General features: G+C 39.6%; 1 protein-coding gene across 5 annotated transcripts in view; it reads right to left on the bottom strand.

The window, feature by feature from the left end:
• The window catches only part of lrp2a (low density lipoprotein receptor-related protein 2a), a 112,569-nt gene that overhangs the window by 65,164 nt on the left and 19,593 nt on the right, over positions 1-27,812 (bottom strand). For 3 of the 5 annotated variants that reach the window (XM_059500591.1, XM_059500594.1, XM_059500595.1), the window contains exons 12-29: positions 23,600-23,823; positions 21,609-21,815; positions 21,298-21,500; positions 19,901-20,041; positions 19,539-19,742; positions 16,988-17,180; positions 15,398-15,523; positions 15,021-15,151; positions 14,405-14,542; positions 13,967-14,248; positions 12,473-12,712; positions 11,271-11,390; positions 10,842-10,958; positions 9,878-10,258; positions 8,945-8,959; positions 7,244-7,492; positions 595-806; positions 76-260 (exon numbers count right to left, since the gene is read on the bottom strand). In XM_059500591.1, coding sequence (XP_059356574.1) covers positions 76-260; positions 595-806; positions 7,244-7,492; positions 8,945-8,959; positions 9,878-10,258; positions 10,842-10,958; positions 11,271-11,390; positions 12,473-12,712; positions 13,967-14,248; positions 14,405-14,542; positions 15,021-15,151; positions 15,398-15,523; positions 16,988-17,180; positions 19,539-19,742; positions 19,901-20,041; positions 21,298-21,500; positions 21,609-21,815; positions 23,600-23,823 — 3,368 coding nt within the window. The remainder of the gene's footprint in view (positions 1-75; positions 261-594; positions 807-7,243; positions 7,493-8,944; positions 8,960-9,877; positions 10,259-10,841; positions 10,959-11,270; positions 11,391-12,472; positions 12,713-13,966; positions 14,249-14,404; positions 14,543-15,020; positions 15,152-15,397; positions 15,524-16,987; positions 17,181-19,538; positions 19,743-19,900; positions 20,042-21,297; positions 21,501-21,608; positions 21,816-23,599; positions 23,824-27,812) is intronic. The other 2 variants (XM_059500593.1, XM_059500596.1) reach the window with 1 other exon arrangement.

Below are 27,812 nucleotides of genomic sequence, written 5' to 3'. Positions count from 1 at the left end.
AAAATGGATTTCGTTTTCAAACTCTGGTCATTCAAATTCATTTTCAAATACATGTTATTTGGTCACTGATCTTACTTGTTTCTAGGGTCCACTACCAGACCTCTTGGATTGGTCACATTTTCACTAATCAGCACCGCTCTGTGAGACCCATCCAGTTTGGACACCTCTATGGTCTCCAAAATATAGTCCGTCCAGTATAGGTTTCTGCCAACCCAGTCGACGGCGATACTCTCAGTAACAGTCACTCCACTGTCAAAGATCTTCCCAGGAAGACAAATGATATTTTAGTGTTAATTGTTGGTCATGTTGACTGTAAAGGTCTTTGCACACTGAGTTCGAAATTCTAGTTTGCAATTTTTACACATTAAAAAATAACTACGAGCTCACGTTGTGTCCATCACGTTTACATGCTGCCTCCTTTCATCCGTCCGGCATAAAAAAAAAAATCGGATCTGGTTTTATTTTCTGCGTTTTTGCATCTGTAGCAAGCATTTTAATGGGAAAGGATGACGAATACGAATAAACGAATACGAAAATTTCTGACTCAGTATGACAAGACCTTAAGGGTGCTGGAGGGGTGTTCATGTCACTCACCAAGGTGCGGTCAGTGCCATTCTTGTGAGCGCTCCATATCCTGTCCTGGGTGGTGTCAGACCAGTAAATACGATCCGTAACAGAGTCAAAATCCACTGCCACAATATTACGGCCATCACGCACTAGAGACCGAATAATGTTTGGCTGTGCGAGGATGTCGTCTGATACAATCTGATTCCGACTGGCCACTAAGAGCAAGGCTTCTCGAGATCCTGTCAGATTGAGAAAGAGAGAATAGAATAATGTCATATATTATTACAATTTTAAATAACTTCTTATTTCAATATATTTTTCAATGCAATCTATTCCTGTGATCAAAGCTGTATTTTCAGCATCATTACTCCAGTCTTCACATGATCCTTCAGAAATCATTCTAATATGCTGTATATAATAAGTTAATACAATTTTAAATCTCTTAAAAAATTACATTGACCCCAAACTTTTGAAAATTAGTGTAAATATTTCAAATATTAAATTACGTATATTTATATATATATATATATATATATATATATATATATATATATATATATATATATATATATATATATATATATATATAACATAAAAAAAAATATATTTCCTTATTTTACTATTTTTCAAATAAAGTCATCAAAACTGTATTAAAATTATGAATTGTCCAAAATGTTAAACATCATATAATTCACAATCTAGTCAAATTCATCCAATCTGATAACATTTTGTATTGGACTTGTATTGGTTTTACTGGAAACGTCTCTAGGTTACGTATGTAACCCTAGTTCCTCGAGGGAACGCGCTTAGCATGAGCGACTCTGACTATCGTGTGCAATCAGTCCATTGGAAGAGCGTGACATCACAGGTGGGGTGACGTAAGCGACCAGGAAGCTATAAAAGCATGTGCCGCGTCAGCTGGCGTCAGCTTTGAGTACCAGCAAGCGCCGGCAGGGGTGCCGGGGGTATGGCTCCGAGACGCAGCGTCTCATTCCCTTGAGGAACTAGGGTTACATACATAACCTAGAGACGTTCCTCTTCAGGACTTCGAGCTGCGTCAAATGCGCTTTGGGGAACGAGTACCAACGCCGCCAGACTACCAAACCCCTGCCTAGTGTGTATCCAAAGAGCACAGCTTAGGACAAGAGGACAGAAGCACCTGGAGTGACTGGCATATCTAGGCCATAGAATTTAACAAACGTAGAGTGCGTGGACCACCCCGCAGCATTGCAGATGTCCAGCATGGATACACCTGCTAGGAAGGCCTTGGAGGCCGCCATACACCGAGTAGAGTGAGCCTTGGCTCCCGACAGCGGGGGACGACCAGAGGACTCATAGGTGGCGTTGATAGCCTCAACTATCCATGACTAATAGTCTGCTTAGAAGCAGGAGAACCCCTCTTGGGGGTACCATAGCATACAAGCAATTGGTCAGTTTTTCTCCACAGTGCAGCTCTATGGACGTATGCGTTCAGCGCTCGAACTGGACACATACAATTTAGCTTTGTTTGGTCGGGCTCCCGAAAGGGAGGAGGACAGAAGGCCTGCAGCACTACAGGTCGTGGTGTAACAGAGGGAACCTTAGGAACATATCCCGCTCGAGGGTATATGAACGCTTTGGTCATGCCAACTCGAGATAAGTGGGGGCCACAGAGATGGCCTGAAGATCTCCTACTCTCCGCAGAGAGATGATAGCCAACAGAAAGGAGGTTTTAAGTGTAAGATGTCTGTCTGAAATATCTTGAACGGGTTCAAACAGGGGTTTGCACATTGCCTCCAACACCACAACCAAGTCCCACGGGGGAATACGGGACCGTACTGGAGGTCTCAGCCTCAGCGCAGCGCAGAGGAAACGTGTAACTAGGGGGTGTCTTCCCAAAGACTGGCCATCGAGAAGGGCGTGGTAGGCCGCAATGGCAGCCACGTAAACCTTCAGCGTGGAGTGGGTCAACCCTGCAGAGAGCCTGGCCTGTAGAAACTCCAGAACTGTACCAACTGGGCAGTTTTCTGGGTTTCCACCTCAGGGCGTACAGTTTCCTCGTTGAGGGAGCTCTGGATTGGAGGAGGGTCTCAACAACCTCGGTTGAGAGACCAGCTGCTAATAGTTGTGCCCCCTCAGCTTCCACAACTCCAGACGAGGGTGAATTATCATGCCCTGCGCCTGTGAGAGTAGGTCTGTCCTGATCGGTATCTCCCATGGAGAGCCGTCGAGGAGCGAGACCAGGTCTGCGAACCATACTCGGCCGGGCCAGAACGGGGCTACTAACAACAGACGGACCCCGTCCTGGCGTACTCTCGCCAGAACTCCCGGGAGCAGAGCAATAGGGGAAAGGCGTACAGATGAAGCCTCGGCCAGGTCTGTACCATAGCGTCCAGTCCCACAGGAGCTGGATGAACTAGAGAGAACCAAAGGGGACATTGAGATGTCTCTTGAGTCGCAAAAAAGTTCTACTTGAGCCTTGCCAAATATTCTCCATATCTGCTTCACCACCTCTGGTTGAAGCCTCCATTCCCGGGGCCTCGGCCCCTGCCTCGACAGTATGTCTGAACCCATATTTAGTTTCCCAGGGATATATACTTCTCTTAATGAGAGGAGTTTGCTCTGGGACCACACCAGGATCTGGTGCGCCAGCTTGTACAAAAGGGCACGAACGCAGACCTCCCTGGTGGTTGATGTAAGAGACCACCGATGTGTTGTCGGTGCGCACCAACACATGGTGACCTCTTAGGTCTGCGAGGAAATGCTTCAGTGCACGATAAACTGCTAGCATTTCTAGACAATTGATATGCCATGTTAGATGGCGACCGCTCCACAGACCACGGGCAGGGTGGCCACTCATGACTGCACCCCAGCCGGTGAGAGATGCGTCCGTCGCTAGTAGTACACGGCGACAAGGAGCTCCCAGCACTGGTCCCTGATTCAAGAACCAAGGTTTCTTCCACATGTCTAAGGCACGGAGGCAGTGCCGCGTGACCTTGATATTGCGAAGTAGATTGCCCCTCGGGGAAAATCCCTTGGTCTTGAGCCACCACTGTAGGGGTCTCATGTACAGCAGGCCAAGAGGTATCACATTGGACGCAGCTGCCATCAGACCCAACAATCTCTGAAATTGTTTGACAGTAAGTGACTGGCCTTCTCTGACTCTCTCGACTGAGATGAGGATCGACTCGATACGAGCAGGGGACAATCGTGCCTGCATCGCAGTCGAATCCCATACTACGCCTAGATAGGTGGTTCTCTGAACCGGAGAAAGTGCACTCTTCTTAGCAAGTCTCAAACCCAGCTCCCCCATATGTGCGAGAACGACATCTCGATGCCAAGCCGCAACCTGCTCTGACTGAGCTAAAATCAACCAATCGTCGATATAGTTGAGAATGCGGATGCCCTGCATGTGCAGGGGGACCAGAGCCGCATCTATACATTTTGTGAACGTGCGGGGTGATTGTGCAAGGCCGAAGGGAAGTACTCGATATTGGTAAGCTTGGGCCCCGAAAGCGAACCTCAGAAACTTCCGGTGTTGTGGAAGGATGGATATGTGGAAGTATTCTTCTTTGAGATCTAATGTGACAAACCAGTCCTCGGACCTGATCTGAGCTACAACATGCTTGATTGTGAGCATTTTGAACTTCAATCTCATAACTGAACGATTTAAGACCCTCAAGTCTATAATTGGACGCAACCCCCCATCCTTCTTTGGAACAATGAAATACCAGCTGTAAAATCCGGACTCCCTGTCTCGAGGAGGGACCACCTTGATGGCCTCCTTCTCTAATAGGGTTTTCACTTCCTGTTCCATAACCAGACCCTGCCTGGGGCCGACTATCGTCGGGATGACCCCGTTGAATATTGGCGGCGCAGAGCCGAACTGAATATGGTAGCCTGTTCTACTGTTTGCAGGACCCATTGAGATACATTTGGCAGTAGTTTCCACGCTGCTAAATAATCTACTAAGGGAATCAGTCTCTCGAGACTGACCTCTGGTGTAAGAGGCCCCCGTAGGGGTGGCGATCGTATCAGCCCCGCTTCGCGCACGGGCGGAGGATACTGAGACCGATGCTCGCTGGGGACTGCTGCGCCCTGGAACACTGGCAGGGTTGGCAGATCGGCCCCCAGAGGGCGCTGAGGCGAGACGGGCACCGTGTACTGCGGTGTGTACCGCTCTACCCCAGCAGAGGCTGCCCTCTGAAACCCTGGGCTTTTGGCATCAGGGTTTCTTGGCCGAGGACTTCTTACCTTCTATGACTGCCCTAAGATCTTTAAGCTTAGAAGACCTCGGCCGAGAGCATCACTGGGACTCTCGTTCCCGACACGGAGGAGCACAATCGCTCGGGCGGTCTCCTTGGTGGTGCGGAGGAGGAGATCAGCGGCCCTTCTTAGCTCTGAAATATCATGGGACTTGATCTTCTCTCCCTCATCTAGCTCTTAAGCAGGTCGGCTTGGTACGCCTGTAACACCGCCATGGTGTGCAGACACGCACCAGCCTGACCTGCAGCTGCATACCCTTTGCCCACCAAAGCCGATGTTGTTCTGAGTGGCTTTGAGGGCAATGCCGGGGCCTTCAGAGACGATTCCGCGCTGGGGGACAGATAGCTCACGAGCGTCTGTTCCACCCGGGGCATCGCTCTATAGCCGTGCTCTCCCATCCCCACCACGTTGCCGTAGTAGTCAGACGAGGGGATGTAGAGGCGGGCTAAAAATGGGCATTTCCACGCCCTGGCGATCTCATCATGCAAGTCAGGAAAGAATGGAAGGCCCTGGCTGGGAGGTGGCTGACTCGCACGCAGGAAGCGTTCATCAAGCTTGCTTCGCTGCAGTTTGGTCGTTTTTTCGGCGGGCCACTCAATGCTTAGTTTGGCCACCGCGCGAGTAACCACCTCCAAGATCTCCTCATATTGCGGCGAATGGGGTGGCGAATCCCTGTCGACAGACTCCACATCGACCTCCTCGGAGGAAGAGAGGCGGAGCGTCGATCCCTCTCCCTGGGTGGAAGGAACCGCAGAGCGTGCTTTCGACTCCAGAGATTGGGCGCCGGATCTGGCGGAAGTGGAAGGAGATAGGGACTGGCCCATCTCCATTCCCTCCACCAAATCCACTTGCGAACCCCACGAGTGCAGCCGCCGTTCTGCCTTGGCAGAAGCGGGAGCAGCACCGTGGGGAATGCTGGCGAAGGCCCCCTCCTCGAAGAGGGCCCTCCGGGAACGAAGCAGCCGCACCGACATACGCTCACAGTGCAGACAGTCGGCCCCCTCGAGAGCCGACTCAGCGTGCTTTGCTCCCAGGCAAACCACGCATAAGCTGTGTGTATCCCCACCCGTTATATATCGCGGGCAGGGAGGAACACACAACCTATAACGTGATTTGGAATCGCCTTCACTATGTTTTGATTTCGCCTTGCTCTTCGGCATTTCTAGGAGCTCTAACTGAACAGACAACAGTAAATAAGACTCACAAGACAAACAAGTGACATTCACACACAGAGCGCTTGCTGAAAGACGCGAAGCTGACGCCAGCTGCGCGGCACTTGCTTTTATAGCTTCCTGGTTGCTTACGTCACCCCGCCTGTGACGTCACGCTCTTCCATTGGACTGATTACACACGATATTCAGAGTATATTCAGATATACACTCACGCTAAGCGCGTTCCCCAAAGCGCATTTGACGCAGCTCGAGTTCCTGAAGAGGAACTGTAATGGACCCTGTTCATCATAGTTTGCCTTCTATAGGTGGCTTGTTAAAACCAATAAATCATGAAGTCTTTCAAATTTTCTGTGATGGTTTAATTGTTTTTTTTTTTAGTAGGGACATAATCCTATATCCTATAAGCCTGCTGTGTGTCACGTGACAAGCATGAGACCCTGCCCCCCCACCCCCTTCACTCGTGCCTCTTCAAAAATGATGCCCCTGACACTACAATACAAAATTATTTGTCAAATAATTGAAACATGATGAAACATTAATTTTAGTTAGAAATTGTTCTAGATTACATTCAGATTGCAGCGATACATGACATGGTGAAAAATGACTGAAGGAATAATAGGCTATAAAGTCGTTTAAGATGAATTTTAAAATTGTGCCCCCTAAAAGCACAAGTGGCCCCTGTCTGCCCCCCACAGTTATGGTGGTCTAGAACCACCCCTGGCTTTCACAATGATAAGAAACATGATTAAGTCAAGTGTTTCAAACTTTTGACTGGCAGTCAGTGTTTTGTGCTTCATATTTGGACCGCAATATGTGATTATAATTCAAAGTACACCGTTATCTCAAAACATATCAAATAACCAGGACTAGAAATGAATCCAAACATGTATCAGCTCTCAGTTATAAAACTATGCAAGACCTATTTGGCCATGTCAGATAGAAGTATAAAAAACAGTCTCGTTCAAAAGCATCATTCAGGAAGAAGACGAGGTATATCGGATGACAGCATTTTTCACCAGGTTATCTCGAGGGAATGGACTCTTGTCAGCAGCAGAGCTCATAAACAACCCTTTGTTTGGTGATTACCACCTAATTACCCCCATAAGAAAGTTTGTGACTGACATATATGTTATTCCTCTTATCTGTGGTAATCCGAGAGGCTACTTTAGACCCCGCTGTAAACGTCCAGTTGGCTTCCGGAGTCCCGTTGTGGCTCCACTCCACTAATATCTGTCTTAGCACTGTCAGAGATCACAAACCTGAGGCCTTGCAGGTGCGTCCGTCTGCTTCTAAAGTGTATCCTTCTTGACAATGGCAGCGGAAGGAGCCTCTCTCGTTGAAGCAGTGCTGACTGCAGATGCCCGGAGGATGGCACTCATCGATGTCCTCGCACGTCTTTGAGTCGTTACTCAGCTGGAAGCCTATAGGACACGTGCACTGGGCTCCAAACGGGCCTTGGATGCAGCCGTGAGTGCAGCCCGCATTGTTATCTGAGCAGCTCTCCTGATCTATGAGGAAGAAGAAACATTTAGATGAATGACAATGGAAAGAAAAAGCATGCATGAAGACGCAAGGTATTCTGGGAACATGCTCAGCACAACCATTAAACGGGAAGAGTGCTAGGGCTGGGCAAAATCTGTATAGAAATCTGTATATTTATACATTTAGCTTAAAATTGCCTAAAAGATGTTTTGTTTGCATTCAGATGAAACCATTTTTGTGGCCAAACAACCAGTTTAATATATAAATTTTTTAACAAGAACAGTGGTATTATAGTTAACAAAAACAAAAAAAAATGTTACTTGAAATAAGTTACCTGAAATAAAGTATTTTATTTGAGAAAAAAAAAACAACAACAACAAAAAAAAATACATGAATAAAGAAGAGAAGAAGGCAGGGGAAAAAAAACTTAAACATTTTATTTCAGATAAATGCCCAGGTAATATTTCATTTAGTTTATCTTGATATACTAAAATAACCAAAAGTACAATTAAAATAAATATATTCTGTATAACTATTTTAAAAATAATAAATTAAAAGTGTAAAATATAAAGCTAAAAATTATTGAAACAATTAATAAAAACTATAACAGGATTTCATTGATGCTACAGTAAGACTAATGCAAAAACTACAATACAGTTAAAATTATAGTTAATAATATCAAATAAATCAAGAAAGTTTCCACACAGTTTTTAACTAAATTAATAATAAAGGAACAAACATATTTGATTATTTTCATGAATATGCACCAGAAACCTATATACAAAAATGTAAATAAAGTAAAATCTATCTACATATATTTATATTTCAAACATTTTAATATACAATTTTTAACCATTTTTGCCAATTAAATAAATGCAGTAAAAAATCAAGACATTTTTTACAGAGTTATTCACTGTATATGCACCAAAAAGCAATATAATATAATGCTATATATATATATATATATATATATATATATATATATATATATATATATATATATATATTAAAGCATTTAATATAAAAAGTCACATGGACAGTTTTGTGAACATTATTGATGGAGGAAACCAATTAATTAATTGGTTCAGCTGTTGGAAAAGGAATCAAACTTTCCAATTCTAATGTTGTTTTTGCAATAAGTTTCAATAAGAGTAATCTTTATAATATTGCTTCATTTTTTTAATCACTGCAAATATATTGTGAATCTTCAATATATTGCCCAGCCCTAATGTTGCTGTTGAAATCTAAGCTATTTTGATGTTTGTGTGCCATTTCTATGGACTAACACATGTAACATATATCAAAAACAGTACTACACACACTACATCTCTAAGTTTCTATAATGCTAAACACACACAATCTTGCCATATTTAGACACTCTGATCGTAATTGGACGGTTAGTGAGTACAGCCAGACAGATACTGGGATAGATTAGTGCTTCATGCAGAGGATTGTGGGTGATTAGGGATTTAGCCTACCTGGTAAAGGCTCATCTGTAAGAAGGGAGAGCAACATGGAAGGAAAATCACAGATCATTGCAATGTTAATTTTCAGATTAGCTAAACACATGCATGATTTGACACATGGGATTTATAACACAGACGACGTATTTAATACTTCATGTATTTCAATCAACCGCCTGACCACAATATCAATAGAAATATTAAAGAAAACTGTCAGGATACCCACATTCTTCAAAATATCTTCTTTACGTTCAACAGAAGAAAGAAACTCAAACAGGTTTGATACAACTTAAGGGTGAGTAAATTATGAGGAATTTTATATCTGCCAATATCTGCCAATATATGCAGCTCATTAGGATTTAGAACAAAGCCAAGATGTTTATTAGGGAGCTAGAATAATCTTTAAAAAACTAATCAATATATTTTTACTGTATGCTTTATCTTACATAATACAGTTTATACATTATCATTCAAATACCATTAAAAAAATACTTTATTCAGCAAGAAAACATGCAATTGATCAAAGGTGACTGTAAAGTCAATAATAATGTTACCAAAGATTTCTATTTCAAATAAATGCTGCTCTATTAATTTAAAAATCCTACAAACAACAAAAACATGTTTGTGTTTTAACACTGATAAAAATGTTTATTGAGCAGCAAATCAGCATATTAGAATTATTTCTTGATGAGTAACGAGTAATGATGCTGAAAGTCAGCTCTGCATCACAGAAATAAATTACATTTTAAAATATATCCAAATAGAAAACAGCTATTTTAAATTGTAATAATATTTCACAATTTTACTGTATTTTTTATCAAATAAATGCAGCCTCTGTGAGACTTATTTCAAAACCCTTAAATAATAATCCTACCACAAAATGCTCAACAGTACCGTACATGTCTTAAATATTGCTGTAAATCTCATTAAACATATGCCATGACTTACTGCAGAGAGGGGATTCATCGGCGCCGTTGGGACAGTCTGGCGTGTTGTCGCACACCCTGCTGAGGTTCACACACACACTGTGTCCAGGGCACTGCCACTGCCAGCTGGGACAGCGGAACGGCGGCGTGGGACAGTCTCGCTCATCGCTGCCATCCCGACAGTCGTTATCACCATCACATATCCAGCCACGGAAAACACAGTTCCCATTATCACAGCGGAACTGCGCGGTGGGGCACGTGCGCGGGGGGCACGCGTGGTGCTCGTCTGAGCCATCTTCACAGTCTGGGTGCCCGTCACATTCCCAGTTTGAGGGAACACAACTGCCGTCTGACTGGCACTGAAACTCACTCTCGTGGTGACACATGCCAGGCGGCCTCGTGGCTGGGAAAGTCAAAGGTCGTGTTAGCTTAATTTAACATACATCATAATACAAGCTTCCCGAGGTTTATAATTAATGTTCAATATAATGTTCTTTAAGTTTGAAACAAGAAGATGTCCAGGACATATTCCACTCAAAAAAAATTACAATAATTAAATTTTAAATTATTATTAAAATTAAATTAATATTTTTTATTACACTTAAGCACAATTCTCCCTACATTTGATTACTTTAATGCAAAACATTTTTGTATCCTTAGTACTGTAGTATAAATAAATATAATCAATAAAATAATGTATTCATGCAGTATTTGTTGTTTAATTTTAATTTTAAATGATATATATATATATATATATACATTTATCAAATTTAAAAAAATAAAACATAAATAAAAAAGACGTCCAAAATAGTCATATTGCAAAAACAACAATAATAATAATACTAGTATCTTTAGTATTAGATGTAGGGTGAACAGTGACCTGGTAATGTTTTTGTGGGATTCACTTATTTTTAAACTCTAAATGTAATGCAACTAATGCATTATTGAAGATTATCAGAACTGAAAGAATTCATGTTTCTACTTACGACAGCCAGATTCATCCGAGCGATCGTTACAGTCAAAGACCCCGTCACATCGGTAGTAGAAATTGACACACTGATGGCTGTTTGCACACTTAAACTCGTACGCTGTGCAGTTGTACACTGATGGTCAGAAGAACAAGAATCAGTCGGATCAAGAAAAACAAGTCAACGACTAAAAATCTGTTTGATCTGAGTTAAACTTCCATTAGAGATTTTATTACACCGTTTATATTGTGAAAGATTCTATGTATTTGTCTATGTTTGCACAGCTATTGTTGGGCATGTCTGGTTTATGTTGAAATAGCAGTTCGTGAAGAATTTAAATGGTATTAACACATTTTTAATAAATAAATCATTTTATATAAACAATATGGAGTGTTATGATGAAATGCAATAATGAAGAGTTTGGTCTTGCACGTAATGAACTCTTACCACAGCCCTGCTCATCCGCTCCATCTGCACAATCTCTGTCTCCATCACACACGTAATTGGGGTCAATGCAGCGGTGGTCCGGACACTGGAACTGATCAGGGTGGCATGTGCCCATCGAATCTAGAAGAACAGACACCATAAGAAAAGTTCAATGTGCAAAAGTTGCTCTTTCAAAGCTCAAGACTTGGGATTCTCAGTTACGTTTCATTCACTGATGTTACAAATAAAAACAGACACAACATTTTGACAAGAATATACAGTGCAATATGAACAGCACAAAGCTCAGATAATTTCGTTATAACAAAATTTGATACAAAATATTTTAGTTCTTTTTGAGATCTGACTTTTTTATATATATGAGTGCAGGCATGTATGTATGTATACTGTTTTAGGAAGCCTTCGAAATGCATCTAATCCAATCAGAATTTAGATCCAAAGGCTATCTAATATTTATGTACTGTTTTTATTAGTGCTGTCAAACGATTAATCGCATCCAGAATAAAAGTTTTTGATCACATAATATATGTGTATGTTCTGTTTATTTATTATGTATATATAAAGACACACACATGCATGTGTATATGTAGGAAAAATATGTTTATATATGAAATATATATAATATAAATAATATGAATATAAATATATACATGTAAATACATATGCTGTATGTGTGTGTCTTTATACATACATACATAATAAATATATATAGTACACAAACATATATTATGTAAACAAACTTTTTTTTTGGATGCGATTAATCGTTTGACAGCACTAGTTTTTATATATAAACTTTATATAAAGTATAACTGATATACTATTATAGTTTTTGTTAATTTTTAATTTAGATTTAATATATTTTTTAAATTTTTATATTTTAATATAACTTAAATGCAATAGTGTTGGGAGTTTTAAATAAAAATATAGTTTTTATATATTCATTTGAATTTATTTAGTGTTTTTTCTTGTGTTTATTTTTATTTAGTGTTATTTTAGTGACAATGAAAAATGTTGTAGCTGTTGTAACAATATATATATATATATATATATATATATATATATATATATATATATATATATATATATATATATATATATATATATATAAATTATTATTATTATATATATATAATTTATTTCAAATTACGAAAATGTTTTTAATGGCTTAAATTTTAGTTACATATAATAATATCCCTATGTCTCACCGCAGTTGTTCTCATCGGATCCGTCTCCGCAGTCATTGTCAGTGTCACAGAGCCATGTGCGAGGAATGCAGTGATGGTTGGCGCAGCTGAACTGGTCAGCCTGGCAAGTGCCAGGGGTCTGGGTGGGACAGTCCCTCTCATCACTGCCATCAAAACAGTCATTGTGTCCATCGCAGTGCCAGCTCCTGGGCACACAGCGCTGATTGGCACACGTGAAGGCAATGGGCGAGCATGTGTTATCTGTGAGCCCGCAGAGTGAGGAAAAAATAAACATGCTGCTTATTTTCATGGTAAGTGTAAAAAGACTTTTAAAAATCTCATAGAAATGCATGCATTACTTTAATTCACAGAGAAGAGCATGGCTCTAACAATGCCATGATCATGGCTTTTGATTCTCTGAGAATACATGATACAATGTAAGAGCATGATGCAAATGTAATTAGCTTGGGTTGTATTTATTTTTATTTAGTGTTTTGGTGATTTTAGAGCATTTTTAATGCTGTGCCAAGCTGAAAGCTGGTAAGTGTACCCACTACCCATGTAGAGAGTTTTGAAAAAGTGACCTAAGTAATAAAAATAATGTCCTTGTGATTGCTCGTTACTATCTAATCAGCAGTGTTGGGGGTAACGCATTACAAGTAACGCGAGTTACGTAATCAGATTACTTTTTTCAAGTAACTAGTTAAGTAACACATTACTTTTTAATTTACAAGAAAATATCTGAGTTACTTTTTCAAAAAAGTAACGCCAGTTACTTTGTATTCCCATTTTTTGACTGACAAGCCTCCTGTTCCCATATTGGGAGAAATCGGAAGTATGGAGGCGTTGTGTGCGCTGTGTGAACATTTTACTGTAGTTCTAGACTAAATGTGAATGTGCATTAATTCATCCCACTCACAAAAAAAACAAAACAGATTTAGTATTCATCAAAATTGATCAAAACAGTGAAATGCAAACTCAGAATATGACGCAAACCTGCAATAACTAAATATATTAAATAACACAAATGTATCTATTCCCATTTTATTAACAGTGTCTTTGCTGCTGACCTTTAATGATCCAGTTCAACCATACTAATAATTAAAAAATGACTTTAGATAAACTAACAATTGTGCTTCATTGTTTTTTTTTTTATTGCTGAAGAGTGTTGAACCTTCTTCTCCTGTGTTCTACTGTACAGAGGTGAATTTACTTTTCCTTCAGCCTGAGGTTTATTCATTACACTTTTTGGTGTGAAAGGGCTTTTACATTTGCTATAAATAGAACTTCTTATATTAAAAACAATCAAGCCCTGCTCATATTTAAAAAGTAACGTGAAAGTAACGCAAAAGTAATGTAACACATTACTTTCCATAAAAAGTAACTAAGTAACGTATTTAGTTACTTTTTTAGGGAGTAACGCAATATTGTAAGGCATTACTTTTAAAAGTAACTTTCCCCAACACTGCTAATCAGTACATGAATATTTGCATGAAATATAAAGTAAAACATTACTATGAGCGCCGCAGTTGGCCTCGTCACTGTTGTCGTGACAGTCATCGACGCCGTCACACTGGTAGCTCTGAGGGACACATTTCCCATTAGTGCACGAGAAGGAGTTGGAGCCACACTGGAGGGTCGGCGGCTCATTGGATGGATCATCCACACACGTCTGCTGATTCGCTTCCAGCTTCATTCCGTATGGACAGCCACACACTCGCTGGGAGTACGGCGCTGGGAAACAGAAATGACTGCAGTCTCCATTTGGGTTTGTTTGCCTGTTGCAGAAGTTAGATCCTGTTGGGAGTTAAAAAAAAAAAGAGTTATATTGCAAACATATTTGATTAATTTGCTATGTTTGAATAAATGGCCTATATAAACCCTAAAACCTTTGTGGAGGCATTACATTCAATGCAAAAATGAGTAAATGAATCAACAGAAAGTGAGTCTCACCGATCTGCGAGTCAGCGTTGAAGGATTTGACATGCATGATGTGGCTGATCCCTCGGCGTATGATCATCATCTCCCCTCCATCTGTTTTACGGACCCTCACGATTCCTCCTAGCCTCCAGTCGGTGAAGTACACATAGCCTGGACCAGCAAACTTCATTAGTGTAATCAAACAGGCCATCTCTGAGAAATACCAGTGCGTGAACTCTGACTTCTGCACCTTTATCTTTCAGCACCGAAACAGACGAACTACACTGAGGTTATAGAGACATTCATTTCACAGATACCGGACGTGACTGTCCATCATCAAAGAAGAGGCCAACGAGACTAACATCTTTAAAATGACATCGAGATGATGACAGACATCAATGAATAGAAACATTAGACTGCTTTCTAAAAGTCAGCCACGTCTCAGTGAAGACAGATTATTGAAATGATATTGAACAGATATTGAATGATCCAATGATAGAACGATAGAACGATAGAACGATAGATAGATAGATAGATAGATAGATAGATAGATAGATAGATAGATAGATAGATAGATAGATAGATAGATAGATAGATAGATAGATAGATAGATAGATAGATAGATAGATAGATAGATAGATAGACGCACCTCCAAAGACAGTAAGTCCAAACGGATGGGAGATCTGAGTGATGCGATCCAAAGACAATCTGTTTTGTCCGTCAAAGTTGCTGTGCTCGATCTTATCAAAGAAGGCGTCCACCCAAAACAGCCGCATGGCACTGAGAGGCAGGGACACGATCAAGAGAGAGTTTTAGACCAATGCTGAGAAACAGGATTATGTCACATCATGATTTAAGTGTGCAAAAAATAATAATAATGATGAACCACGACTTCAGGAAGCCATAGAAGTTAAAGCAAAGAAAGGAAGGTTTATGAATGAAACAGAAATGGATCATTGTTTATAGTATTATGAGTACAACTGAATGCTGTATTGCTGTACTTTCATTCTGGGAACTGTAACTCACCTCCAGTCAATGGCCAAGCCATTCGGCCAGCCGAGAGTGGTGTTTACAATCGACTGAGCATGTGACCCATCACCCCAGGCCCGCATAATCTTCGCCGGACGGTACCAGTCAGTCCAGAAGATATAACTGCCGAGCACAAACACACACACACTGCTTTAAAAGAAATAGTTCACCCAAAAATAAACATTCTGGCATCATTTACTCACCCTCATACCTATTTTTTTTACTACATTTCCTCAGACGAACACAAGCTTTTTTACATGCAATTACAATGAATGGGCACTAGAGCTTTAAAAAGGACCCAAATTCATCTTTAATATACAGTAGAAGTTGTTCATATTACTTGTGAGTTATATACACATACATACAATACCTTTCAAAAGTTTGGTAAGATTTATTTAAAAGAAGTCTCTTATGCTCACCAAGGCTGGATTTATTTCATCACAGATGCATTAAAAACAGCAATACTGTGAAATATTATTAAATGATTTTTATTTTAAACGGTTATTTATTAATATTATTTTTCAGGATTCTTTGATGTATTTAATTGACATAGAAATCATTTTTACACATTATTTGTATTAACTATCACTTTTCATTAATTTATTGTATCTTTGCTGAATAAAACTATTATTTTCTTTCAATACAAAAAACATTTTGAACAGCACTGTATATACAGAATATATATATATATATATATATATGTATATATATATATACAAATGTTCACTTGTTCAATTTCTGAAGTCATATGGACTACTTTTATAATATACCTTTAACTTTGGATTTAGCCGCAGTCGTAAACTGAAAAGAGGGGCCAAAAGTCATACAGGTTTGGGACAGCATGTGGATGAGGGAACAATACCAAAATCACCACAAATCTTCACCCCATGCCCTCACCAAAAGCCAAATTAATAGGTGGGGATGTATTTGAACCCATCCGCTGGGTTTTATTTATAAACTGTGAGGTATAGACAGTTATCTGAGTGCTCTGTGGGGTTTTCCCCCATTAAGCCAAGTTCTTAGTGTGGACTACAATACCATCCTTCATGCAGCACTAATCTAGTCTCCTGGGCCCAGAGGCCTCATGACTTTGAAGCCATTGGAAATGTCCCACTAGCAGGGCATAAAGAGCTCCTTTAACTGTGCCAGGTTCAAAGCAGGAGCAATCTATGAATGGCTGGGCACCTCCTGCATTATGAAAGGTGTGACTGGACACAAGTGGCCCGATTGTTATTGCTTTTTCATGGTCTTAGGGAAACAGAGAGGCGAGGTGAAAGCAGGGCTTTCCCGAACTGTGTTTCTGGCTCACGGTCGCTCGCTGAATTCTGTCTGTTGACATCTGAACGTGCCTGTGATTTCAAACCCACGGTCGCAACCCTTTTTTCCATGAAGGATGAAGTTTGCGTGTGTCTATTTTGTGTATGCAACTTTTGGCCTACAGTGGCAATGGTTCTGTTCTAAAATCTCGGAACCTGCCTAAAAGATACAATAGCAGCCTAACTATAGCGGTTCATGTATCCTGAAATGCAAGATAAATATAATTTTTTTAGCATTATTATAAACAAGACTAGCCAATAAACCACTCACCCAGCTACAGGATGGACTACTATGGACCTGGGGTTGTTGAGGTTTCGTACAATGGCTCGTCTGGACTTATCCGCGACCTTCATGACAGATATACTCCTGTAGCGTGGATCCGTCCAGTACAGGTTCTTCGATATCCAATCATAAGCAAGATCTTCTGCACCGTCCACACGATTGGCTGCTAGTACCTCCCTGCCTGTGGAGTTTAAAGCAAAGAAACACAAAGATTAGAGCACGGTCCACTCCTTGAACTTTTCAAAAAATCAGTTTTCATAAAAATGTTATGCAGCACATGGTTATCAATATTGATAATGGCAATACATGTTTCCTGAGCAGTGAATCAGAACATTAGAATGATTTCTGAAGATCATGTGACTCTGAAGACTGGAGTAATGATGATGAAAATTCAGCTGCGCATCACAGGAATAAATACCATTTTAAAATATATTTAAATAGAAAACAGTTACTTTAAATTAAATTAATATAACTTTTTTGTATCAAATAAATGCATCATTGCTACTTTGGGGAAAATAGTGCAAATGAATGTGCTATCCCTTATATGTGGCTCACAGGTGTTGAATGAAACTGTCTATATTGTTTTGGGTTGAGTCAGGGGGAGGAGGGTATTAGTGTCCTGGATTTCTATTAGAAATGTAGTCCAACACCAGCAAACACATTATCTCATGTAGCTGGCCTTTGAAGGCAGCTGATAGGCGAGATCACATGCAGCAAAATGTGTTGTTGGCACACAGCAAATATCCTGAGGGCTGAGTGGAGTATTCAGTGAGTATCAGTTTCTCACTTTATCTGCTCAAAAGTAAAGGACATTTCATCAAACAGAGCACAGATTTTGTGCTTTTTTTTCCACCAACAAAAAGAATAAGAAAATCTGAATTGAAGAACACTCCAGTGAATACAAGCAATTATATTCTGGGTCAGAAAATAAAGGCAGGGTATGTGATTGGATTTTGTTAAGCTGGTTAAAAGTCTTCTCGCACTACGATAGCAAACACTAAGTGGTCTTAATGTATTTCGATGAATTTATATCATCTGTGGAAGGCGTAGGACTGTAAAATGTTTGACCAATCATATGTGACCTCGGATCACAAAACCAGTCCTAAGTGTCAATTTCTTTTATTAAGATTTTTTACATCATCTGCAAGCTTAATGAATAAGCTTTCCATTGATGTATGGTTTGTTATGATAGGACAATATTTGTTTGAGATGCAACCATTTAAAAATCTGGAATCTGAGGGTGCAAAAATAAAAAAATCTAAATATTGAGAAAATTGCTCATAAAGTTGTCCAAATGAAGTTCTTAGCTATGCATATTACTAATCAAAAATTATGTTATGACATATTTACAATAGGAAATTTACAAAATATCTTCATGGAACATTATCTTTACTTAATATCCTAATGATTTTTTGCATAAAAGAAAAATTGGTCATTTTGACCCATACAATGTATTTTTGGCTATTGCTACAAATATACCCCAGTGACTTAGGACTGCTCCAGGGACACATATGCCTCTGTCCAAAGGCTATGATAGGCTGTCCTGCTTGCCTGTCAATGTATGTATTTGCATACCTCCACGCATCCTATTCATGCAGTTATGATACATCACATGAGGTAATCTGACGTCATCTCTCATCTCTGATCTGCCTGTGTGCGTTCATGTGTTTTGGAGTAGGCGTGGTTTTGGAGAGTGATTTGCAGGGAGGGTGAGATCTTGTGTTTTAAAGCTAGCTTGTTATTGCTAGCCTTTAATCTCCTACCCTAACTTTAAAACTGGCTTGCAAAATTCGGGATACAAGGCAAAAAATGCCCCTTAACTCTTTCCTCGCCATTGACGAGTCATCTCATCATTCAGAAGACAATGCTTCCCCACCAAAGAAGAGTTTTTACGGCTCTTATGTTTACACTGTTATACACTCGGGGGTGCTATTATACATCTTCTCAATGAGTACAAAACCTCATGAACAAAAAAGACACATGAACAGGATGGAAAAACTAGCGATCTTTTATGTAAAGAGATGCATATGATAAATAATGCGATCATCGCAATAGACAGCATATACAGTAAATGAAAACTGCATAATGTTATGGAGAAAAATCCAGGAAGTGGTATATGGCTGTGCAAGCTATGGAGGTGATGATTTAAACAATTTACTGGATTTAAGCTTTGATAATCGTACTGAATGTTATCCAGATGTAGTTTTTGATAAAAATGTGATTTTCTCACCTTTTTGATTCAAAATTATACATTTCAATGAAACCTACCTATATTCAAGTGTTGATAAAAAAAATAATGCTTTAAGCTATAATAAAAAATGGTTTAAAAGTAGAGGCTTTTGATCTTTATTTTGGTATATTGCATATTCAAATATTCATATAGCAAAATATACTGTAGGCCATCAAATTTTAGTGAAAATCATAAAAATTGCTGGCGTTGGCTGGCAACTTTTTTTCAAAAATGCCAGCGGGGAAAAAGTTAAAAAAACAACTGGTTTCTAACTGTTGTGGTTGACACAAATTCCCAAGCCTTTCTCACCGGTTCCATCAATTTTCTGTTTGTAGATGATGTCCTTCACCGTATCAGAGAAGAAAATGGAATTGTCTGCAGCACTGAAGTCCACTCCAACGAAATAAGATGGAGTTCCTGTGATGGGGAGTATAATGTCTTCCTGCGTGGACAGGTTGAAGGGGATTCCTCTGACCGCCAGCTGACTGGAGAACAGCAGAAACTGCCTCACAGCTGCAAGACACATATTGCATGCATATTGTTTTCTTTAAAAATCAAGCTGTTGCATCTCAAAAGGATATTTTTTTCATGATACAACCTAATTAAAAAGCATAAGATGCAAAGATGCAATGGTAACCAAAGACACAAGGTATGACTGAGATCTGTCTTACACATGCATCTCTTGCCGTCAGCATGCAGATCGAAACCCATCCGGCAGCGGCAGCGATATCCAAGACCTCCGTTATCAGTTCTGTGACTCAGAACACAGATGTGTTCACAGCCTCCTCGATTCGTGCCACAGGGGTTACTTACTGTCCGATCAAACAAATGCACATGTCAATAAATCACAAAAAGAATAGCAATAATTTAATTATGTCTGCAAGATTTTTGTTTAAAGTGGCTACGTTTAAAACCTCTCCTAAGCACAGATTTAACCCTGCTGTCCGGGATACAACAGGATAGATTAACTTGATGTTTAAACTACAAATACAATGCAATGCAATCACATTGCATTTCTGGCTATCATCATGTATGGTATCAGTGACTATTAACGAACTTTCCGGGCCATGTTTAACCTGTATTTAGCGCATACTACTTGTGAGCGCAACCAATCCTAGATGTAAGTCATTGGGAACATAAATTGGACTATATATAATATTCAACATTTTGTATATACATATATATATGATTTAAAAAAACAGAATTTTTGTTTTATATTATGTTGTAATTTGATAATCGGTCAAATGACTGCCATGTGCTTTTGTAAAATGTAATAAAATTGTGAGTTTTTTTCTAGTATTTTATATTTCAAGTTTAGTTTGAGTTTTAGCAATTTTATTGTTCTTTTGTAGTTTTTATTATTTTGTTTTAATATTTCTATTTAGATTTCAGTTTTTGTCATTTTAGTGCTTCAGCCTAACCTGTTTTATTTCAGTCAGTTGCGAAAGCCAATATTTTTTAATTTCCATGTAAGTTTTTTAAGTTAAGTTGTAACATCTAATCTAATATTCATATTTTATTTCAGCTTTATTTCAATGAACAAAAATTATTTTAACAGTTTTACTTGACAATAACAGGCTCATCAGTTTGATTTATTGCATATAATCTTTTTCTTTTTTGATAACTACTATAACCAAAACCACAATGAAATGCTATATTTCCCAAACCAAAAGTGCACTGCAATCTTCTTTCTGACTGTGGCGAGTGGGGCGGGGCCGAGGGACGTGGGAACAAGGAGTGAGGCCGGCAATGATTGGGCAAATCAGTGACACCTGCGGCCCACCGTCGGTCTCGAGTCCCACGTAGGAGATGGAAGGATATAAAACTGGAGCGACGACAGTGAAGGACGAGAGAGGACCAGGTCTGGGCTTTTAGTTGTGTTTTGGTTTTTATTTGAGCGCACCAGTCGTCCGTGAGGGGCTGGTGCGCTGTTTTGTGTTTATTTTGAATTATTAAAATCTTTGTTTGATTGTCCGCCGGTTCCCGCCTCCTTCTTCCGGACGAATATGAAGGTTTTTATCAATACTCTGACATCCAACAGTTTAATATACATAACAAAGCTCCTTACCAAAGGGCTGTCTGTATGCATGGACCACAGTCAGGCCATGTGGTCTCTGAGAGGTCCTGTAGAGCTCTTGTGGGCTGTTGTCGCTGTATTTATTAGCTTTCATAACGGCCATCTTGGTCCAGTCAGTGTAGTAGACCGAATGCTCAAACAGAGTAATGCCAAACGGATGAGGAATCACAGACCCACCATGGACCACGGTTTTCCTATTGGAGAATTCAAATAAGAGCTAATAACACTTCCGGAAAGTGTGAAAAAATGTTAAAAATCAGCATGCATTTCCAAATAAAACATCTGCAACCCCAGAATGATACCTGTGCAAGCCATCATAAGTGGTGGTTTCAATATAATCGTAACGGCTGTCCACCCAATACACTCTTTTAGCTTCAAGGTCCAAAGTAATCCCAGCAGGCCAGCCAAGTTTGGTCCTGATGATCCCATAGCGATTGGTCCCATCCATGTAGGCCCTCTCCAAACCCGGTTCCCCATTCAAAGTATCCCAGTCAGAGAAGAAAAGGTACCTAAACTCAAACACAACAACCTCTTTGTGACACAAGACTTTGTTTTAATCATCTAAAATAGAAAGAGGAACTAATCCTAAATGACGCTATCCCGTTATAATCATGAATTGCGATTTATTAATCTCACGTTGCACTAAAAGAGATGAAGAGCAGCTTGAACTTCAATGGTATTTGCACAAATATATTGTTAGGGCTCAGTTTGGACAGCATCGAGTTACGGATAAAACCCTTGAGGGATAAGAACGAGATTTTGAAATGAATACTGTGATGAGTGGGGCGGGGCCGAGGGACATGGGAGCGAGGCCGGGGGAGTGATTGGAGATGAACTACACCTGTTCGTCCCACCGGTCTCGAGGCCCATGGAGGAGATGGAAGGATATAAAACTGGAGCGACGACAGTGAAGGACGAGAGAGGACCAGGCCTGGGCTTTTAGTTGTGTTGTAGTTTTTATTTTGTGCGCACCAGTCGTCCGTGAGGGGCTGGTGCGCTGTTTTGTGTTTATTTTGTTATTAAAATGTTGTTGATTGTCCGCAGGTTCCCGCCTCCTTCTTCCGGATGAATATCAAGGTTGATATCGTTACAGTGGTGCCGAAACCCGGGAGAAGGAGGGACGCGCTGCTGAAGATCCCTCGCCGCTGTGGTGAATCCGCGGTGCCATCGAGCTGGCGAGGAGTGTGCCGCCATGGACGCTCGAGGCGGTGGACTGGAGCGAGTTGCCGGGGACGGGCGAGCTCGCTACCGGCCGCCCACGATGTGGAGAGACGGCTGCCGTCCGTGAGGGAGCGGAGGAGTCGGCGCCGTTCGCCAGGTGGCCGGAGCCTGCTGCCTCCGCCGGAACGGGGAGGAGCAGGGAACGGGGGACTCCTGCCGGCTGCCCAAAACCGGAGGAGCCGTCGCCGTCCACCGGGCGGCGGAGGAGTGTCGTGCCGTCCGCCGAGGGCCGTCCAGTGCCACCGCCAGGCACCGCGGAGGAGATCACCCAGCTGGTGGAGGGCCGAGCAGCGGTGCGTCTGGGAACCGGAATTTTTTTTTTTTTTTTTTTTTTCCTCTCTCCCCTCTCTCGTCTCTGTCGCTCCTCCTTCCATCTCCTTTTCTCTCGCCTCGCCTGTCCTACCCCCAGGTTCCCGCAGGTCCCCGGGAGCGGCCCCCCCGGAGGGAGGGGGGGGGGGAGTAGAGCGCAGTCTCGGGAGTACCCCCCGGCCTGCGAGGGGCGATGGGGGTATGTGACGAGTGGGGCGGGGCCGAGGGACATGGGAGCGAGGCCGGGGGAGTGATTGGAGATGAACTACACCTGTTCGTCCCACCGGTCTCGAGGCCCATGGAGGAGATGGAAGGATATAAAACTGGAGCGACGACAGTGAAGGACGAGAGAGGACCAGGCCTGGGCTTTTAGTTGTGTTGTAGTTTTTATTTTGTGCGCACCAGTCGTCCGTGAGGGGCTGGTGCGCTGTTTTGTGTTTATTTTGTTATTAAAATGTTGTTGATTGTCCGCAGGTTCCCGCCTCCTTCTTCCGGATGAATATCAAGGTTGATATCGTTACAAATACCCAAAGAACATTATTTAAGCGATGCAACTATTTATTGTCACTTCTCAATTTAGCAGGCCACCTGGCCTGGGTTTCTGTGAAGCTCATCTTTGCTTAATTACTTCTGACTAATCCTTACAGACATTGTACAACATTCCCATTCTCAGTATCTGAGGCTCCAGATCGGAGATCAGCTTTACGATTGCGATTAGGTGATGGAAGCAAGGGTAGGATTAAAGTCTCCCCCGGGAGCTCACCCCACGGTCGGGTCAAGCGCGAGACCTCTCGGGTTGCCCAGGTGCTCGGCGATCAGCGTGACCCGGTTGCTCCCATCCAGGTCCACCATGTCGATTCTGTTGACGCTGGCCTCCACCACGTACAGCTTGTTATTCACCCAGTCCACAGCCAGGTTTTCAGGATAGTCCACGGATACGTTCAGCACCACCTGCAAATGCGACCCGTCCATATCCACGGAAAACACCTATTTGGAGCAAACAAGATGTGGTTGGAGAAGTTGTCGTTGAGGTTTTGACATCCTGCTGAAAAGGCCAGCATATGTTGAGAATGTTGGTTTGCTGTTGTCACTTCTAAGGTTCTTAATATGTTAAAACTGACTAGTTCAAACAGGAGTTATTACTGTTAATTGAAACTGAAACTATTAAAAACTTTTTTACTAATTAAAATAAAGTGAAATTAGACATGTTGCCTTGGCAAGTTGAAGAACTGGAATTGCTCACTAAAGTAGTAAGTAAATATGATTTATATTGTAAAATGTTATAAATAATAAATATTATAAATTAATGGAAATTACTAAATATATGAAGAGTAACAATTTTGGAAAATGTAAGCATCTTAATTAAAGTAATGTAAAATATTACATAGAAACTTTAACGAAATGAAAATTAGAAATGTTGCCTTGGCAAATTGTAGAAATGGAATTACTAACTAAATTAGTAAAAAAATATTTATATAGTAAATTTTAAATTGTTATAAATGATAAATATTATATATTAACAGAAATAGATTTTTTTTTTACTATTGAGAAATTAAGCATGTTAAAAAGCATGAATTGGAATTGAATAAAATCTAATATTAGATGAAAACTTTGATTAAATGAAAATTAGAAATGAATAACTGAAATTATTAACTAAATTACTAAATAAAATGAATATCATAAAAAATTTTTTAGAATAGTTTAAATTAACTTAAAATACTAAATGAATAAAAATTAAAACAGTTTTATTGTACATTAAAATTATGAAATAAAATAAAATATAAATAATAGATGAAAAATGTAAACTAAATTAAAATTAGAAATGCTGCTTTACTAAGTTGAAAAAAAATGAATTCACCAACTAAATTACTAATATAAATTTATATTAAAGAGACATATTATAAATTATATTATGAATACATAAATTATTTAAAAATTAACAAATCACTTCATAAATATTTTTAAATGGAATAAAAATGAAATAAAATGAAATTATTAGATGAAATATTTAAAACTAGATGAAAATGAAAAATGTTGAAATGACTAAATAAATAAAACAAACAAACATTCTAAATAAATAAAATAAAAATAAAATGACTAAATAAATAAAAACTAAACCAGAACTAAAACTTTTTTATTAAATGACAAAAATGTCTACAATGGCTAAAAATGAAAAAAAAAAAAAATTGAAAATATAAAAATAAAAGCTTATTCAAAATAGTAATATAAAAACTAATAAAAGTATATAAAACAAAATGAACACAGGTTCAACGAGCAGAAATCCCTTGGCTAACCAGCTTCACTTGATCAACCAGCCTCAAGCTCGGATAATGAATGGATAAAACTAGTTTTTTCTTTTCTATGCATTACCAAATCAGTCTATAAAAACTCAAACTGCTCTAAGGTGGTCTTTTCAGCAGTAATCCTACAAGAACATAATCAAAACTTGACATTAGATTCTCTTCTTAAATAATCATGGGTAATAAGATTGTGGTCTGGCTTCTAGTATCTGACGTCCATGAGTTTGGCTTTCTCCGCTGCCCCAGAGGTGGTACTTTGAAACCACTGCCCTATTGATTAAAAGATGGCACCAGTTTCTCAGGCTGCCTCCCTTGGCATCATATCACTAACTAAGGCACCAATGCTCTTTGCAGGCTACGCCCTTTGGAAACCAGAGCTAAACGTCTAAAAGAGCTGACCCGTTAACAGAAACTCAAGCTGTGAAGGTGGTCTGGTGGTGTGGCTCTCGGAGACCCCCTGCCACGAGACTCAGAAGCCCGTCTTCTTGCATGTACCCACTTTTTTTACTCCATGGCTGATCTCCAAATCATGAAGGAGCCAAGAGTTTGAAACAAAGCTCTTTCAGCTGTCCAAAGAATGCGTAAAAAAGGGACAGATACTGCACGCTCACTCCAGATACTCTCAGGTTGCATACAATTACGCAGAAATATGCGAGCATTTCCTCTCATATCAGACACTTTCTGGAGATTAGAAAACGTGGAGTCTAGCACCGATCCGAGCCAGTTACCCTTCGGGAGCCAGACTGGTCGCCCATTATTAACGTATTAGCAGTATCTACAGGCATCAGCTGAAGAATCCCCTTTCTGCTGATGAAGAGCCAACTTCCTTCATAGCTTCCACAAACTGTTGTTTTTCTTTAATCCTCACTAATACTAAGCACTGACATTTAATATATATATATATATATATATATATATATATATATATATATATATATATATATATATATATAATTGCACCATTGCATTTTCTACACTGGAAATTGAAAAAAAAGATAAATAAATACAGTATTTACAATATAACTTGCACTACAAATTAACAAATACATATGCTGTAAACTGGTGTCAAGTGATGGTCATTAAGACGTTTTTAGAGAAATTATTTTAGAGAAATTGAGAATGCCTTTAATTGATCAAAAGTGTCCGGAAAATACATTTATAATATTGCAAAATATTTATATTTTTAAATAAATGCTGTTCTTTTGAGCTTTCTACTAATCGAGAAGTCCTGGGAAATTAACATGTATCACAGTTTCGAGAAAAATATTACGCAGTGCAACTGTTTTCAACATTGAATATAATCAGAAATGTTTCTTGAGCTGCAAATCTGAATGATTTCTGAAGGATCATGTGACAATGAAGACTGGAGTAATGATTCTGAAAACTCAGCTTTGATCACAGGAATAAATTACATTTGAAAATATATTAAAGTAGAAACCAGTTATTTTAAGTTGTAATAATATTTCACAATATTTCTGTTTTTACTGTATCATTAGCCTTGGTCAGACAAAAAAAATCTTATCGACCGTAAGCTTTTGAATGGTAGTGTGTCTACATTCATATACTGTATAGCTGTTATATTTAATACAAACTGACTGCTACATACTGGAAAATTCACATTATAAAATTGTTAACTTGCTGCTAATATGCATTTGAAAGTTGAACATTTTAACCCATTATTTAAACACTTTAAATTTGTTTTAATTTCAAAGTGGATCGCTGAGGGTCAACATAATATTACTTGGGCAAGATTGCTTCAGGAAGAGTTTAGGGAGGCTTGAAAGATACTGGCACGCTTTATTTGAGTCCAGCAGACTTTATTTGGGCCTTTGGCCAAACGTTGTTGCTGGGGTGTATGAGAGGTGAGATCAGAGCAGACTGACTGGCACAATGAAGTGTGTGTGTGTGTGTGTGTGTGTGTGTGTGTGTGTGTTGAGGGTCAGGGATGTTAGTGCATGTCCAAGGAGGAAGAGCTGGTATAATGCAGAGCTTTGTTATCAACAACAAATGTAACATGGATAGCTGACAAGGTTAGAACTTCAGTAATCTGTGAAAATTCACTTATTAAATTTGGGGAAACTGAGAACCCATGACAGGTGCCAGAGCGTTAAACGAATGTAAGCGGGAAACATTAATGCCACACACTTAGCCATGAAATAAAATAAATTCTGGTCTAAGTCCATTAGGACTGTGCAATAAATATATTTAAAGGTTATTAGATTAACTATAAAACATAGGCCTGGTTTCACAGACGGCGCTTAGACTAACCCAGGATTAGATCATAGTTCAATTAACACATTTAAGCAATTTTTACAAATGTGCCTTAGACAAAAAACATTACTGGTGTGCATCTTGACACAAAATAAAGGCACTGATATATTTATTGATATATCAGTCAATGCAAGTTTCTTTCAGATGAAACAGCTCAGATTTACATTTTAGTCTAGGACTAGGTTTAAGACTTGTCTGTGAAACCGGGGGATAATGTATTAAATTAAGCAACACCGTAAATATGGTCGTTAATTAACTACAGGTTAACTGTTTTTAACTTGCATTAAACATCTACTAGGATATAATGGCTGTTTGATGGAAATTAGTAAAAAATGCAAATACATAAAGAGTGTCATGATGACTGACAAATATCAAGAGACTCCATTCAGAAGAAGAAAAAAAAAA

Source organism: Carassius carassius, chromosome 19 (assembly GCF_963082965.1).
Source record: "Carassius carassius chromosome 19, fCarCar2.1, whole genome shotgun sequence".
Lineage (NCBI taxonomy): Eukaryota > Metazoa > Chordata > Actinopteri > Cypriniformes > Cyprinidae > Carassius > Carassius carassius.
Note: the sequence above shows the minus strand (reverse complement) of the source record. Positions and strands in the feature narration are given on the sequence as shown.